The 17,938-nt window shown below is 30.1% G+C and overlaps 1 protein-coding gene and 1 long non-coding RNA gene across 6 annotated transcripts in view; both read right to left on the bottom strand.

The window, feature by feature from the left end:
* Nucleotides 1-2,829: 2,829 nt before the first annotated feature.
* On the bottom strand, nt 2,830-8,985 carry LOC124418509. The gene is made up of 5 exons (XR_006940041.1): nt 6,426-8,985; nt 5,058-6,249; nt 4,922-5,002; nt 4,261-4,842; nt 2,830-3,294 (listed from the first exon to the last, which is right to left on the bottom strand). It is a non-coding gene; the product is annotated as an uncharacterized LOC124418509 (long non-coding RNA).
* Nucleotides 8,986-9,175: 190 nt separating this feature from the next.
* The window catches only part of LOC111682615 (epidermal growth factor receptor kinase substrate 8-like protein 1), a 28,645-nt gene continuing 19,882 nt past the window's right edge, over nt 9,176-17,938 (bottom strand). For 2 of the 5 annotated variants that reach the window (XM_023444607.2, XM_046947008.1), the window contains exons 7-8: nt 9,683-10,038; nt 9,176-9,624 (exon numbers count right to left, since the gene is read on the bottom strand). In XM_023444607.2, coding sequence (XP_023300375.2) covers nt 9,544-9,624; nt 9,683-10,038 — 437 coding nt within the window. In that variant the 3' untranslated portion in view covers nt 9,176-9,543. The remainder of the gene's footprint in view (nt 9,625-9,682; nt 10,039-17,938) is intronic. The other 3 variants (XR_006940333.1, XR_006940334.1, XR_006940335.1) reach the window with 3 other exon arrangements.

A 17,938-nucleotide genomic window follows, 5' to 3' on the forward strand; every position in this document is an offset into this window, starting at 1 on the left:
CGAAAGGCATGAAAGTACGTAATGCTTTGACGATAAGACGCGTAGTATGGAGTTGTAGATCGCAGCGTACAAATACTATTTTAAAGGCGCGTAGAATGTGAGAAAGCGTAGAACGCATAGTATGGACCAAGACGAATTCAGACAAGGTAGTGTTATTAAATCACCTGATTTTTTATACCCTTCACCTTCGTGAGAAGGGTATATATAAGTTTGTCATTCCGTTTGTAATTTCTATAATATAATTTTTCGACCCTATAAAGTATATATATTCTTGATCCTTATAGATATCGGAGTCGATTAAGCCATGTTGAAATCAGTTTTTAGAGGTACTGGAAAAAGATGTACATGTGTTTGTAGATTATTTGATTTTATTCAGCTTTGTATTTTGTTTTGTATGTTTGGATGCTGTTGGCTTCACTGAGTTATGTATTTTGTCTTTGTTTTCTTTTTGTGAAGGTTGGTTGGATGTAAGTTGGTTTTATTGCGTTGTTGTTTTGTTTTTTTGGGTTTCTATGTTTTTCATTATGTATGTTAAGGTGTCTTTTGGTTTAATTGCCTTGTATATTTTGTTTTTTATTTCGTTCCGTTGTTGTTGTTCATTTTGTTCTACTTTTGGCATAATAATAATAATGTAGTCGGGAAAAAATTTACAAAACTAATATGTTTAAAATACATTATGGTGAAGGTTATATAGGATTCGGCACTTGTTTTCACTTGACTGGTTTGTATATATAAGTTTGCCATTTCGTTTGTAATTTTTATAGCATATACCGGTGTAGAGAGACAGATGAAAAAAACACTACCACACACACACTATTGGTATTTTTTTAATGAAATTGCACTGAAAATAATTTCATAAAAAAAAGAAAATTTGTTTCATGCATTGATAAATAAGCAACAATAACACTGTGAATTGGAAAAAAGATGTACATGTGTGTGTATTTAGTTTTATTACGCTGTGTATTTTGTTTTATATGATTGGATTTCTATTAGCATCATTGAGTTATGTATTTTGTTATGCCCTTCACCTTTGTGAGAAGGGTGGTACTTTTTCAACAACTGGCTGAGTAAAAAGTAAACAACTCACCACTGCCCCTTTGTGTATCATACACGCAATATTTGTACATGGATTGACCCGATCCATGTACAAGCACTTTGCTCGAGTATCTAATCTCTAACCATTGCTGCCCCGAGACAATCTCATAGAGTATATATAATCTGGATCCTTATAGGCTCTGTACTAGAGTATTCAAACGATTAATCGTCGATCGGTTAATCGATTAGTTTTTGACGATTAATCGTTCGAATAAATGAAAATTGTCAAATTTCAAATAACGAATAAACCGAATAATTTATATCAATTAACCGATTAAGAAAAACTCACTATTTAGCAGTAAAATTACTATATATTTTCTACATAATTGAATATTTTTATTAGAAATTTTCTTCTTTTCTTAATTTCTTAATAATTTTTCTATAATAAAGAAAATTTCTTTGATGATTTTTGAAAAGAAATCATGGAAATAATTATATAGCCTTTATTTCTACAACCAGTTTTTTGGGAACATTGTTGTGTTCTTAAGTATTTCCAATAAGTTCTTCAGCAACAGTTATAGTTGAACTAGTGTTTAAGGGAACGTAAGAATTCTAGAACTCGTTGAAAATCTTAAAAACAGTAATTTCTTTATATAGAAAAGCATTTCACATAAACAGGAATGGTTTATAATATTTGAGAAGAACTAAACATAGAATTAAAGTGAAAGAAGTGAAAATCATAATTTTGTTTACAAATCGTGCAAAAGTTATTTTCAAATATGAAAAAATCTATGCGTACAGTAAACTGTGGACCATTAGTATTAACTCTGTGTACTCAGTTTTTCACAATCGGCTCTTTAAAGGACTTTAAAGTTTAAAAGACAACCGATTTCAAAAAATGAATTCCAAATTTATATTAAAAAGTTAGCATTAATATTGATTTCAAATGAAGGTGAGTTCCTCTGCTTCAAATAATATAATTTATTTCAAATCATCAAGAAAGAATTGGAAATCTTAAAGAAAATTTGTCACAACAATGTAGTTAAAAGTTTTTTTTGTCGAAAATGAAACCTTTTTAAATTTAATTTCTTTTTCGTTTTTTTTTTTTCTAAGTGAGACATGTAAATAATATATGTAGATAGAATGTACAGATTACCAGCTTCTATTTGACACCAATATTAGCATTATAAAATGCATATAAATATTTTAAATATTTGTTTGTAGTCCTTTAAACTTTGAAATCCTTTTATAAGAACCTAAAAATCGGAGTACGCAGAATTGCTATATGTGTAATCTATTTTCACATGCTTATCAAGTTTTCCATATTTGAAAGCTTTTTTTCAAAATTGTTACAGGATGTAATATGAAGAAAATTATTGTAAAAAGCAATTGTTTCCTTTTGTTCGAATAACCGATTAATTTTTAATTATCCGATTATTAACCGGCTAACGTAAAACCTCAAATAATTATTTGTCGAATAAACCGAATAAGAAAAAAACCCGAATAATTGAATACTCTACTCTGTACGTCTGTCTGTCCGCCTAAATGTTTGTTGAAATCAGTTTTTAGAGGATCCACGATATCAGCGAGATCCGAATCTTCAATAATACTGTTCGACATGCTTTCGAGAAGATCGCTATTTAAAACCAGCAAAATCGATCCACAAATAACGGAGATATGAGCAAAAATTCGAGATAATGTCTGAAAATTTCATCAAAGGGAATTTTTTTGTACTTTTTCGTTCTACAAAAGATACTTTTTGAATTTAGAAATAGAAATAGTGAGAACCGAAAAAAATGTATTGAACATAGTAAAATAAAATAAAGAATGTAGAGTCTGAACAAGGTAAGAAGCGTTGCCACAAAGAAAAATTAACGTTTTATTGATAAAATTAACAAACGAATTTCATATGTATCACATAGACTGTGTTTTTAAAGAAACAAGTAAAACAATTCATTTAATAAATATAAATGTAATAAAAAACATATACATACATAGTATATAAAAATAACATAAAACTAACACATTCATTTTTAGCACAAAATAAACATAAATAAAAATATACATTAAATAACAAAAATTTGATTTGAAATATTTAGGTATAATTTTTTTGCAGACCACACATTATGTGGTCCAGACTTACATGTAACTTCTTTACATATCATCATTATGTTGTGTTTTGTGCTTTTATCTAGCTTATTTCTAAGTTTTGTTTTTATTAAACTTAATTGTGAAAATTTTCGTTCTGCAGCTGCAAAACTGTGTGGAAGAGAAAGCAAATTAAAAACAAAATTACATAAATCACCATAAAAAATTCATTTAAACCATTTTTAAAGGAACTAACATTGTCACAAAATACATTTATGCTTGCATTAATATCCGCTTTCTTACTTTTTAGTATTAATATGTTGCCCTTAATACTAAATTCTTAATTTTTAGTATTAAGGGCAACATATTTATTTTTGGAAAGAACATTTCTGGGTGTTATTATTTGAAGCAATTTTACATCTTCTCTTCCAAAATCAAATCTAACTTTAATTTGGTTTAAACAAAATTGAAGAATATTTGATTTAACCTCCTCTTTTTCATCCTCATTTAAATTATTTTCCAAAAATATTTCGGCTTTTGTACATATAAAAACTTTATGTATATCTATATGGTTGTTTTTATCACTAAAGTCGATATCAATGGATTCGCTTTTATTTAAAAAAATACTCATAATTAACAGAATATTTGATTTTATATTTGTATAATGGTATGGACGTCTGGAGCTTTCACACTGAAATTTCTTATTTAAAGTGTTTATTATTGGTAAAATAAATGATAAGAACAGAAGGTAAGTTTTTATTTCGGGTCCTATTGAATTTGCTATTTCTGCTGAACGAATGCCATTAATTTTTAATGAACATGAAATAAAATAACGTCTTAGACTATCCCATTGTTCGATGATTCTGAAAATTACACATTCTAATGAAAGCCATCTTTTTAAACAAATGCCTAAAATTTTATTGGGCTACGGAACAATAATCTTGAAATTCGTTAAATTCTGTAATTCTTTTGGGGCTATGAGAAAAGAAACTATAAATATTTCTACAAAGTTTTTCTATCTCACGCGGTATTTTTTTGCAAGCATAACTGCTTCATAACTACAGTGAATGACAGGAGCACTTTATAAAAAAAAAAACGTTTCGTTTTTTAGCAATGTTTTTAAGACACCAACATTACCTGCCATAACGTTGGCTCCATCTGATGCCAGGCTATTAAATTATTAATTGGAATGTTGTTCAATTCAAAAGAAATCATTATGACCTGGAAAATGGAAACTGCATCAGCCTTCGATAGTTCTAACAATGCTAGAAATCTATCATGAACAGTTTTTGCACCGCAGACAAATGTAGCAACTAGAACCAAACATTTCTTACCGAAACATCGGTTGTTTCGTTCACTATTAATGAAAATTTTTTGTAGGGAAGGTTGCTTTTGTACGTCCAAATTTTAGAAGTCCAGCTATTTGGGAGTCTGGACAACATTCTGCAACCAATGCTGGTAAATAGTCCGTTAGCAGGAATAGAACTCAGCTTGCCAAACTAGTTCATAAATTTTTGTTTTTTTTTATATTTACATATTTTGTAAATTTTATTTGCTTCATAGTTATTTATGTGAAAATCAGTTTTTTCATGATTCTTTAAATAAGTGCAAGTTTCGGAGCATAGAATGCAAAAACAACTTCCATCTTTTTCTTCCAACCAATCAAAAAGTTGAAGCCACTAACTCCTAAATTTTCGCTTCGTCTTGCAAATTTGACCACTTCAAAAAAAAAAAAAAAAAAAAAAAAAATAGAATTATAAATAATTAACTCATATTTATTTTCTACAAGTTTTATTACCTGGTTGATGGTTCATTATCATTTATTATTTGGCTACCTTCTTCATCATTAGTTGCCAGTCTTGGAGTTTTTGAGAGATATCTAAAAATACTACATATTTTAACCATTAAATAAACTTGCAAAATTTTAAAATTACCATAACTTTTTTTATTTCGATGTCTGTCATTAATGACAGGGTGGGTCGAGTATATTGTTATACTCATATACCAGGGCTAGTTTTCTTCCGTGTATTTTAAAAAGCAATTGCTTGTGTGTCTGTTTTCTTTGTTTGAGTGACAAGTGTTATAGTTTTATGTTGGCAACATCAATAAATTTTAGAAGCTCCATCAAGTTATTTATTTCAAATTTCGATATGATTTGGTGCATGTTCTTGAATTTTTTGGAATAATTTAAATTATAGACTGATAGTGTTGTACTTGGTACATGTCAAAATAAGATGGCCTGTATCTTCAATTACATTGCATGAATCACAGATGTCCGATGTTTCTATTGACATGTGTTTAAGAAAATCTTTTGATTTCGTGTGTCCAGTTAGTAGACGGTTTAGCAGTTTGATCTTGTGAGGGTGTAGATGCACATTATGAAACCATGGTTTTCTGGGTGGAGTAGGGAAAATGCTGGCAAAAAAATTTCCCGTTTTCTGCGACATTTTTCGTAGCCATCAATCCATCCTTCCCATGTTGTAAATTGATCTTGAGCAATCCTTTAAGGAGGAAATTGTTCTTATGTCCATACCGGCATTAGTGGGAGCTTTTGCGAAGTAGTCAGCTGTTTCTTTTGGTTTAATGCCCACATGTTAGGGGGTCCATATTAAACAGATTTCCGAAATTAAGGACTTATCGACTTTATTGAGAATTCCTTCTTCAATTATAATGTATATGGCTTTATCAATAGCGTGAAGTTCACCTGTCAGTGATGAAACTTTTTCCCCAGTTGTAAGCAGAAAATTGTGATTGCAAAAAATGTTGCACGCAGCACAGCCTGTAGTGTTTGAGCCAACCGAGGCATCAGTAGCCCAGATACAGAAACCTTCGCCCTTTAATTGGCCTATACATTCAGTGTATATAGCCTTTATTACCTCCTTTGGTGTATCATTTTTCCGGTTTAAGGTCAATTTTAATATTAGTTTTGGGAGAGGAATTATTTCCGGAGAGTGGATTCAGTGTCCTGTAATTTCGTATATATGAATCCCCTGCTGAATTTTCGTGATGGGTTTTGCCAGCCAAATATTGGGCACGTTGTTTAGGGGGCATAATCGCAGATAAGGCATAGATTGCTTGAACCGGAGTTGTTCTTGTTAAACCTAAACAAGTTCGTAAGAGCTGATTCTGAAATGAGATTAATTTGGCATTTATATAGTAGGGCGCATGTGCTGTTGAGGATATTGCGTATTGAGCTTTTTAAAATACCAACGTTTTGGTTAGTTTGAGGAGTCATCGAGGATTTTGCTGATGAGGCCATTTTGACCGCATTTGTTCCCGGTTTACATTTTACTAATACTTACTGGTGGTGTTCCTTTACAGATAGACTCTTCAAAAAGATGGCATTTTTCCCATTGAAGGTTAAGTGCATTTAAAATCACAGATTTTGCTGTAACCTGTCGCAGATGGTTTTTTCTTAGCCTCCAGGGTGTCGAGAAATTCATCCATAGAAAATTTGGGGGCTGGGGTGATGCTGATCGGAATAAATGGGATAGTGGATATATTAGTAACTTGAGCTTTGAAATGTTGCAAAAATTTCCCATCGTTTTCCCTGGACCATTTATTATTAGAAGGATTTAGAGTTGGGATGAGACGATGGTGAGGTTGTGTTTTAGATTTAGAGTCTTACAGATTACTATATCCAGTGGGGTATTAAACAGAATTTGTTTGACCTTAATATTTTTCGTGAATGCAATGCGTTCATCGAAGTTAAAGATTTTTGAAAGAACACAGATATCAATTTGAAGTTTATTAGGTGAGAATTCCAAAAAGATTTTGTTTTTGTTTATACTTTGTATGTTATATTGTAGAATGTTCATAATTTTGGCTGTTTGAGGACGAAAATAAAATGTGTAGAATTGAGATTGCTTGTTTGTTTTGGTTGGTTTTACTTGTTAGAAGTTGACTGTTAATAGATGGGCGCAGGTATAAAACTGATTTCATAAGTTTTGTTGCTGTCTTGACGAATTATTGCTGAAGGTTCTGATTGTATGCTTACTTGAAAGTTGTTAAGGATGTCTAGTCCCTCAATACAATTGTTGGATTTTAATACGGTAGCCATTTTATGAGAAAAAATGTTCACTAGCTTTTCAAATTCAGATACTTTGTGATACTTAGGGTATTCATACGTGGGTTGTGAAGGGTGAATGATAATAGGGTTATCTAGTTCATGGATGCGTTTAGGAACCGAGGCGGTCACTTTGCTATATCGGATTTTAGTTAGTCTTTTTTAATTTTCTTGATTTACATGAACCGAATCCTGATTATGTCTTGTTAGAGGAGGAAATGCATTCTCATAGCCTTCTTCACCTAAGATTTCATAATAATTGTGGGAAGGATATTTCTCCATAACCTCTTTCTTGGACAGATTAGGATTGATTTTTCAGAAGTCCACTTTTCGTATTTATGCGAATCTGACGATATGTGATCCTTAGAGTTATATAGAATACATTTGAGGGAGTTGCATTCGAGGACACATTTTGTAATTTTTCTACAGTTTTCACATTTTTTTCCTTGGCATGGAATCTGTTCACCACATATGAGACATCTTTTTAACGATTTACACCTGTCAGCAATGGGACCTAGCCGGAAACAGTTTTTGCATTGTCGTAGTGGAGGAATATACAATTCCGCTTCCGCCATTGTACCACACATTCTAACTCTCTTGAGGATATTCTCGCCTTTGAAGAGAATCTTCACTGTTTGAGTGGGTAGAAACATTACCTTACCCTCCTTAATTTCCAGTCGCGTAAAGTGAAAAACGGAGAAAACCTCAAAATCAGTACATTCAAATTGTAGTTCTTCTCTTATAAACTCATCCGTGAAGGAGATAGGAACGTTTTTGATTACAACAAATATAGCAATGAAACGGTCTGGGATGAATGCCTTAAATTGGGCAGTCTTTAGAATTGGATTTGTGACACAATTGTTTGAGAAATTATTAAACGAGAACCGGAATGTATTATAACCTACATTTTTGGAAAGGACCGGGATGATTTTCGGGGTAGATTGTTCACATTCATATTAGAACTCGATTTTGAATCCAAAAATTTCTTACCTTTCTGTGAATTTCCATCAATACTTTTATCTTCTGTTAACCCACCTAACCGATCAGAAATAGTGGATGCATTGGCTTCCTCAGAGTTCCTTACCGCCTAACCATGTATGTTCTTCAATGCCTTGCTTTCCCCATTTTTTGTTAGCGCTTTACGTTTCGCTGATACTTCCGGATCATCTTCCTCCATATCTACCAAGCACTTATCTGTTGCCTTTAAACTATAAACTTGAAAATAATTTCCTTTTATTTCCAGAAAAAGAAAAAAGAAACAACACGAGCGCAGCAATTAATTGTAATTGTGTTAAGAGTTTGGTAAAAACCGTTAAAAATTACCAATAGCAAGAAATGTTTGTCACCGTGGTTGAAAGCTTTCTGCTGTTCATAACTTTTTCCGACTTTTTACAATACAATTGACAAATGTTTTGTTGACATCTCTATTACGCTGACACTTTATTAATTTCGTTGTTTTCTTGTAAACATTTAAAGACGTTAAAAAACAGGGTTTCCAAATATTTATACATATTTATATATAAATTAGAAATTTCCACAACATTAAATTTTTAAGATATCAATTGTATTTTCCTACCAAAAAAATTGATAAAATTTAAACAAACCAACCAAACTACCAAAGTAAGTAATGTGAAAGAGGACTTTTTGGTACTAACTGTTGTTTTTACCACACCATGTTGAAGGGTATATAATATATAACTCTTACTTGTTTTCTTTTTGTGAATTCTGTTTGTATATTTGGATGTAGGTTGGGTTTATTTCGTTGTTTATTTTGTTTTTCTGTGTCTTTCGTTTTGTATATTTATATATTTGTTGGTTTAATTGCCTCGTGTAATTTGCTTTTTGTGTATTTTTTTCGTTTAGCGTTTTATTCCTTTTGTTTTGCTTTTGCTAGTGAAGATTTCTTTTTAATATTAAAACAAAAATAAAAATACCAAGCATTTTATGAAAAGCTATTATTTTATTGGTCTGTATAAACAAATTTTATTTATAAAAATATAAATATTTTTTATTGAATGTTAACATATTAAACAATTATCTAATTTTTAATATTTACACAGTGTATAGAAAGTGATTAATTACTAAAATTCTGTTGCGGAACACTTTATATAACGAAACTCATAAGAAGTATTTACCCGGGAGGCGGCAGCTGACTTCCACATGTATTTCTAAACAGAGAAATGCTTTTTACATTTTTATTAAATTAAATGTTTACGAATATACTGTACACACAATTGTTGATCGATTCCAAGTCCATATAAAAACAGTCTTATTTTTTTCTACAATCCAAACAATATGTGTGTATATCCAAAATGGATAATAAATGATGCATTATGATTGTATAGTGGTCCATGTTAGTTTAGAACATTCATTTCGGATTTTGGACGAGCTTTGGCTAGAATAGAATGTAACTCAGCTGACCGTGCAGTTTTATACTAAAAAATAAGAAATAAATATCAAATTACATCATGAGACCCATTAACTTAAACTTACTCCTGAAACACTCTTTTGCAAACTTAGTTGTGATGCTAAACGCTTTCCTTCGTTACTGCCACAAATTTCCATAATACGTTCACGACTTAATGCAAATAACTCTTCAGCATTTAGTCCTTTAATACGTTCGATTATATTTGTTGAAAATTCTTTGGCCTTCAACCAAGCAACAACATCTGTTGGACTCGACTTCTGATCAATATAAATTGTTAAAGTTTTATGGATGTCAAGGTCGTTGCGCCGTTCCCGTTGCCTTAATACATGTTTTAATTCTTCTTGCACCGAATAACCACAATAAGTCGGCGAGTTAGATTTTTGGATTTCAGTTAAGGATGAAGTAGGTTTACTGTACGAAGCTTTTTGAAAGAAACATATTGATATGCATAAAAAATTTAAAGCAAACATATACATTCATCAAAAACATGTGCATATTAGAGTGATCCAAGCTTGCATTACAAAGTATAACAAAATAATATAAAATGTTTTGCTTTATTTCTGTTATTCTTGTCATTATATAGAGCTTAATTAAAACGGATAGTGTTCTTCGAAGTTGTTGACTTCGGTGTTACAATGATTCCAAGAGCATAAAAGGGTTTATTTTGCTTTTATCCCTACTCTTTTAAATACCGGACTCAATAAGGTTTTAAGGTATGGCCGACAAATTAATAATATTTTGATATGTTACACTGAGAACTCCCAAAAATTGAAAAATTTTACAATTTATGGGTTAAGACTATTCGATTTGTGTAAAACTTCGAATTTATTTTTAGACTATAACACTCTGAAAATACTTTATGATCTATTTTTTACCGTTTTATTCCCTAAAATATTGTGCAGAAATATCCATGAGATCTAAACATTTCATTATAGGTTAAACAAAGTTTTAGGAAAACCGATATATTGAAGTCATTGCTTAGTGTTTTCTAGCCGACTCCTGGGAACCTTTATATTCGTATTGCGTCAAACAAAGTTTGGTTAACAGAAAAACTGATTGAATGGTGCCTAATTATGTTTACAGTTTTATAAACATAGAGCTTGACCTTGAAGTTTATAAATACCATAAATTGGTAACACATTGCCGAATTTTCTTTACCATTTTTCCATTTAGAAAAAAGTTATTGATATCATTAACATAAATGTTAAATAATATAGGCTCTAACGCACTTTCCTGAGAAACTTAGAGCTCAACGTTACGCAAACAACTTTTGAATTAATTTATTTGTTTACGAATTGTCAAGTAATTTTTGAAAAATGCCAATTCTCTGCCCCTCACATCATAAAATTTAAGTTTTTCAGTCATTATTAACATCTTCCACTACTGTATTGTTAATTCCACATCCCTTTCGAAACTCGTACTGATTTGGGTATATTAAGTTTTCTATCCTTATTCCTTCGTTTTATACCTACCATCAAAAAAGATGGGGTATATTGATTTTGTAATTCCGTTTGTAACACATCGAAATATTGATCATAGACCCACAAAGTCCGTCTGTCTGTCTGTTGAAAGTTGACATTTTCAACAAATATTTCTTATAGGTAAGTTTTGTTTGGTATTGAAATAGGCATATCAATGCCACGTTTTCGCCTATCCCGTATTCAAAACCCCCCGACTTGGGGGGTTTTGACAGTCATAACTATTTTTAAAATTGGAGTATAGCGATGAATTCGATATAAATAAGTCTTATATTCAAATTTCCGCTTCCAACTTTTATGAGGATCGGTCCATAATTGACCCACCCCTCTTAAAAATACGAGTTTAGCGCTGAATTTCTATATATGTTTATTACTAGTAAAATTCTATTTACCCAATTTTATGACGATCGATTATGATGAACCCTGCCCAATATATAAGGTCCCCCTCACAAAATGACTTTAATACGAGAATAGCGTTGAAATTAAACACAGGTAAGTCTGTTATGAGCACCGAATTTTATGAGAATCGGTCCATAATTGACCCTATAGTTCTGGACTGCCCAAAAGTTTTTTATGGACGGCCGCTGCCGTCTTCTTTCGGCTCAAAAGCTAAGCCGGCTTAAACGTAGCCGCTGATAAAGATTGGAATCACACATGTATTTCGAAAAATAAATTCACCAATTTGAACGGAGTTACCACTATTTTAAATTATTATTGCAAATTGAAAATTGTTGCCACACAATATTGTGCTAATATTAAAATTGTGAAAACTACTATAAATGTTCATTTTTCTGCAGAAACAGAATTCTATATAACAGACTATTTTACAGGGATTTTTCAATATAATAAACGCTTAGAAGGTCAATTTCTGAAGAAAAGTTTAAATTGAGCCGACAATTTAGCCGCCGTCGATCATTTTACATCGGCTTGTATCTCTGGTGGGGGCTAGGGTCAAATGAAGTCCGATCATTGGGCAACGTCATCAAGGCTTGTATAAAACTTAGTTGTGTGAACTTTCATTGAGATACATTTATATTTTACATAATTATGAGCTCAAAAGCCCTTTTCGGGAGTTCAGTTGTATGAGGGCTAGTTGAAAGTGATTCTGAGTCTATCGGTATACTTTAAGGTGGGTATACCACTAATATTTTAATGCGTTACATCAGCACAAACGCATAATACCCTTCCCACTATAGTGGTGTATGTTTTAAATAGTGGTAGTGATAATTTTTCCACTACCACTAACCATTAGTGGTAGTGAAAATTTTACACTACAATGAAATAGTCCAAATGTTTAGCATTCACTACATGAATACTTTAATGTGCACTAAAAAATAGTTTATAAAAATATTCCAAACAAATTGAAAATACATATGTTCAAAATATTTCTATTTTATTATTTTTATTGTATTAAAGAAAAATATATGTACTAATATGTATTTAATTTAATTTGTTATATTAATATGTTGATGAAATTTCCGTATTTTTTTGTATTACTATTTCCTTTTGACTTTTAATTTTGTTACTACTTTAATATTAGTATTAATTAATGTAATAAAGAGTATAAATTAATTCAATATAATTATATGAATTTGAGTTCCTTTAACATTAGTGAATGATTATATTTTTCCACTATCCTATTAGTGGAGCAAAAAAAATTGCGCTAAGCTGTAAAAAAGGGTGTTTTTTATAACTAAATTAATTTTAGTGAAACATTTTATTGTATCACTATCACTATTGCATGTGGAGGCTGTACTATTTACTTACCACTAAATATCTATTAGGGATACTGAAAAATTTTACACTATCACTAATTCCATTTAGTGGAATCTGCAAATTTAGTGCATCACCCCCAACTCTGGTACAAGAATATGATTTGCATTTTTTGTTAAAATAAAATAATTTTCCCTTTTGTGTAGCAAATTTATTTTTTAAAGAATAAAAACAAATAACTGTAACGTTTTCAATTATATGAGAGTAGAAATGTGATCGTACAATAATTTTTATGCGAATAATGTAAGTTTGAAATTTAAGACTAACACCAATATTTTTCAAGTGCTTATCAAAACATTTTTTTTACGAAAAACAAAAACAATGTTTACCAGCAAAAAATACAAAAGTGTTGTTGGTTTGCACTTGCTTGAATACAGCATAGAAAAACAAGAACGTATTGCTAGTGCTTAGCGCACACAAGTGTATAGAAAACACACTGCCTATAGCTACACGCATTTACAAAAACCAAGTAAACCAAGTGTATAAGGCTTGGGCATCCTTTCTATAGTTTATAGTTTACTTCCACTTATTATTTTTTTTAGTTTCTGAGTTTTTATTTTTCAATAAAAATGCCTCATCTACCTCAGAAAATCTATTTTTTTCTTTAGAACAAACTTTAATAAAGTATAAAAATGAATGTGTGTTTGTATGTTCGTATGTTTGTATTGAATCGATTTTCTGAAATTTTCACAGCGTATTCCTGTATGCCTGGAATAGGTGAGGAGCCACGCCCATATTAAGAATATATAAAATCCGTATGTTTGAGATAGTATAGTATAGTTAGAGTCAAATTTTGTTGGAACCACTTTAGTGCCAATATGATTATTTAGGTAAAAAGTGGGCGGACTAGCGTTAGGGGCATAAAAATTAAATACAAAAATTCGTTTATTTTGGCAACTATCACAGTTAGAATCTTAAAATTATGCACGAATAACTTTAACATCCATGTTAACATTTTGCTTAATTAATTGGAGGACTACCAATGAGGGAAGTGGCACCTCCCATATTAATTAAATACAAAAATTCGTTTATCTGGGAAATTATTACAGCTAAATTCTTAAAATTTTGCACGAAGAACTTTAATATTCATCTGAAAATTTTTAAGAAAAAAGAGCGGACTTTCATCCGGGGGGCTTGGAGCCCCTAGAGAATCTATTAAGAGTTAGAATCTTTAACATTTACTTGAAGAATTTTGAAATTCATCTAAACATTTAGAGTATAACGAGCGAAATTTTAATGGCGACTTGACATCTCCCATATGAATAAAATACAAAATATTGTTTATCTAGAAAAATATGGAACTAGATTCATCAAATTTTGCATAAATAACTTTAATATTTATCTGAACATTTTGGAGGAAAAAGGGCGGACTTTTATTTGGGGAACTCAAAGCCCCCACATGAATTAAATAGAAAAAATTATATATCTAAGAGACTATTTAGCTAGAATCTTAAAATTTTATATAAATAACTTTGACATTCATGGAACATTTAGAAAATAACGGGGCTCACATATATGAATTAAATACAAAATTTCGTATTTCTTGAAAACCGTAAGATAATTTAAATTTTTCATAGATAGATAGATAGATAGATAGATAGATAGATAGATAGATAGATAGATAGATAGATAGATAGATAGATAGATAGATAGATAGATAGATAGAAATTGGAGATGCTTGGCATCTCTCATATGTAATAAATTGTTAATCTGCAAAACTATTGTGGTTAGAATTTTCAAAATCTTTATGTGGGTTTTTTTATTTATATTAGAGGGTAAAACAAAAGATATTGTTTTCCAAGGCATAAGAATAAAAGTATATATTAAATTTTAGCAACTAAGAAATAAATATGTCATTAATGTATTATTTAAAAATTTTAATAAAATATGTTGTCATCAAGAGAAATAATAATAAACCTTTAAGAAAAATTTTATAATTTAGTAACTAAATAAATATTTTTTTTGATTATTATGTATGCATTTCGATTGGGGTAACGAAGCACACCGGGTATTAGCTAGTAAAAAATAAAAATTCTCATAGCAAATAATTATATGTACAACGAAAACACTTAGTTATTAAATTATTACGATAATTGGTTATTACGGTTCGTGTAACCTCTTTGTTTATAGACAATTTAAAAACATCAAAACATATATCAAAATCGATTGAAACAGTAATAAATCTGGGCAGTCAGCATTCACTGTATATCCTCTCTGACTCACTCAATACTGAGCAATTTAATAATCGAAACCTACAGTTTCTATAAGTATTTTTATTTTTTTATTCAATTTTGGTTAAAAGAAAAATATAGTTTGTTGTTTCTTAAAAGCTCTACTTAACAGAATAATAGCATAACTCATTGGTCATTTAAGATTTTTTTTAAATCTGCTATTGCCTTTTAAGGTTTTTGTTTTCTTTTTGCACTGCTTCTATTCTATTATACCCTACACCACTATAGTGGGGAGGGTATTATGCGTTTGTGCTGATGCTTGTAACACCAAAAAATATTGGACCTACACCTTAGTATACCAATGTTTTATAGATGTTTAAACGACACTGCCGATTTTTGTAATGATCTTGTAGATAATGTCACGTAGCCATTCACATTAAATGTTCAATGAGAGTTTTGGGTTGTTATCATGAACGACCTGAAAATCATTTCCTATGACCCGAGTTATGAATTTAGCACTTTTAGTGCTGGATTTAGCACTTTAAAAACGCATTTAGCGTTTTTTAGGATTTACTGTAGGCCGAGTAAAGTAAATTCCTCTAAAAAAATTCTTTTGTCAATAATAAATAAAAATGTTACAGAATTAAGTAAGAAAACAAATTAAATGCTTTTTATTTAAAAAACAAATCCACATTTTTAACAACTGAATTTTGACCTTGAAATCATTTTTTGTAGTGAAGTTTGTATGGGGGCAAGGGTCAAATGAGACTCGATCATTACAAAATCGGCAGTATTATTTAGACTTTTATAAAACAAATTTTTTTCCACTTTTTCTTGACATACTAGAACATTTAACATTATTATGAAAATTGGGACATGTAGCGTACACACAAAGTTTACATGGACACACAGAAAATCGGCCGATTGGTGTACTTTATGGAGGGTGTAGGACCAATACTTTTGGGTCATCCAAGCGCAGATAGAGAAACTGTTATTGTAGTGGTGGGAAAATGCAAAAAAAAAACACTTAGAAAAAATATTTCCTAATTACGCTTGTTGTGATCAAGTTTTATAACAAGTTAAATGGTAAATTTTACAGATAAAACATATCCAAAGAAAAGAAAAATGTTAATTTCTTCACAAAGATTAGATTTTTTAATATAAAATGTTTAAAAAAGTATTAAAAATATCGTTTTTATGTATTTTTAATATTATGCATTCCTGAAAAGTTTTTGGAGTGTATGAGTTTTTTGCAAGTTACTCTCTTGTTTGAAAATGATGTTGTTGTTTTTACATATTTTGTTTGCAATTTCTGTATTTTTTACGCTCTTTTAGTGAGTTTTATTTACGATCGGGTTATGTACGTGTGAATTGCCGAAAATCTTCGTAATTAGAACAATATGAACGCGCAACGCTGTTTTGGGTGCTACAAACGTCAGCACAAACTCATAATATTCTCCTTACTAAAGTGGTAACGTGAAACAACTGTTTCCACTTTACTTTGTTATTATTTTATACCAATCGTGTAAACACAAAAAATATAAATCATACTTTTACTTTTATTCTCTTTATAGCAGCCAAGCGCAGAAAGAGATACTGTTATTGTAGTGGTAAGAAAATACTAAAAAACACTTAGAAAAAATATTTCCTAGTTACGCTTGCTATGATCAAATTTTATAAGTCAAATTGTAAATTTTATAGATAAAGCATATTCAAAGAAGAGAAAAATGTTTATTTCTGTACAAAGATTAAAGCTTTTAATATAAAATGTTTAAAAAAAGTATTAGAAATATTGTTTTTATTTATTTTTAATATTATGCATTCATTAATCGGCTCAGGATCACTTTCTGAATCGACTATCGTCTATGGAAAAAGTATAATTTGCAAGGATGGCAACCGTTTCGAAACGGTGATAAACATTTAAACATTTTAGTTTTATAAAGTTTTTCCCGACTACATTAATATTACACCAAAAGCAAAACAAAATGAACAACAACGCTAAACGAAATAAAAAATAGAATACACAAGGCATCTAAACCAACATACATCTAAACATACATAACGAAAAACATAGAAAAACAAAAACAAAATAAACAACGCAATAAAACCAACCATCCAAATATACGAACAGAATTCACAAAAACAAAACAAAATACACAACTCAATGACGCCAACAGCACCCAAAGAACACATATGAGGGAATTTTTTCGTATTTTTTCGATCTACAAAAGGTACTTTTTGAATTTTCTATAATATTGAACCCACACGCAGAGTAAAAACATGGTTCGGCATGGTTAGGACAACTATTCTATGTTTTTTGTGACAATATTTTGTTGTCATAATCAAACAATCGTTATTTTTACTGAATTTTATCAATATTTTAGTTACTGAAAACATTTATATGTTTATAACAATTATAAATTTGAGAAAGATTCTCTAAAAAATTATTATTTTTACACCAAATAATGATAATTATGTAAACATATTATATTATTTAGAACTATATAAACTATTAAATAACCAATAATGGTATGATTTTACACGTTTATCCATATAATGTTTAAGATATAAGTAAAATACGTTTACTATTAAAACAAGTAGGAAAGTATAGTCGGGCATGGCCGACCATATAATACCCTACACCATGAGTATATTTCTAACATTTTTATTTTTTATAAACAAACATTTATGTTGAACTAGCTGACCTGACAGACGTTGTCCTGTCCATATTAGAAAAAATGTTTGTGTTCGATTTGTGAATTTGTGAGAAGCTGTTTGAATTATGAAAAAATACAAAGACAAACAACGTACTTTTAAATTATAATTTTTATTTATGTAGGTTTGAGGTGTGTTTATATTACATTTGATTTGAAAATATGTACAATATATGGTGTTATAT

This window comes from Lucilia cuprina, chromosome 2, assembly GCF_022045245.1.
Source record: "Lucilia cuprina isolate Lc7/37 chromosome 2, ASM2204524v1, whole genome shotgun sequence".
Taxonomy (NCBI): Eukaryota; Metazoa; Arthropoda; class Insecta; order Diptera; family Calliphoridae; genus Lucilia; species Lucilia cuprina.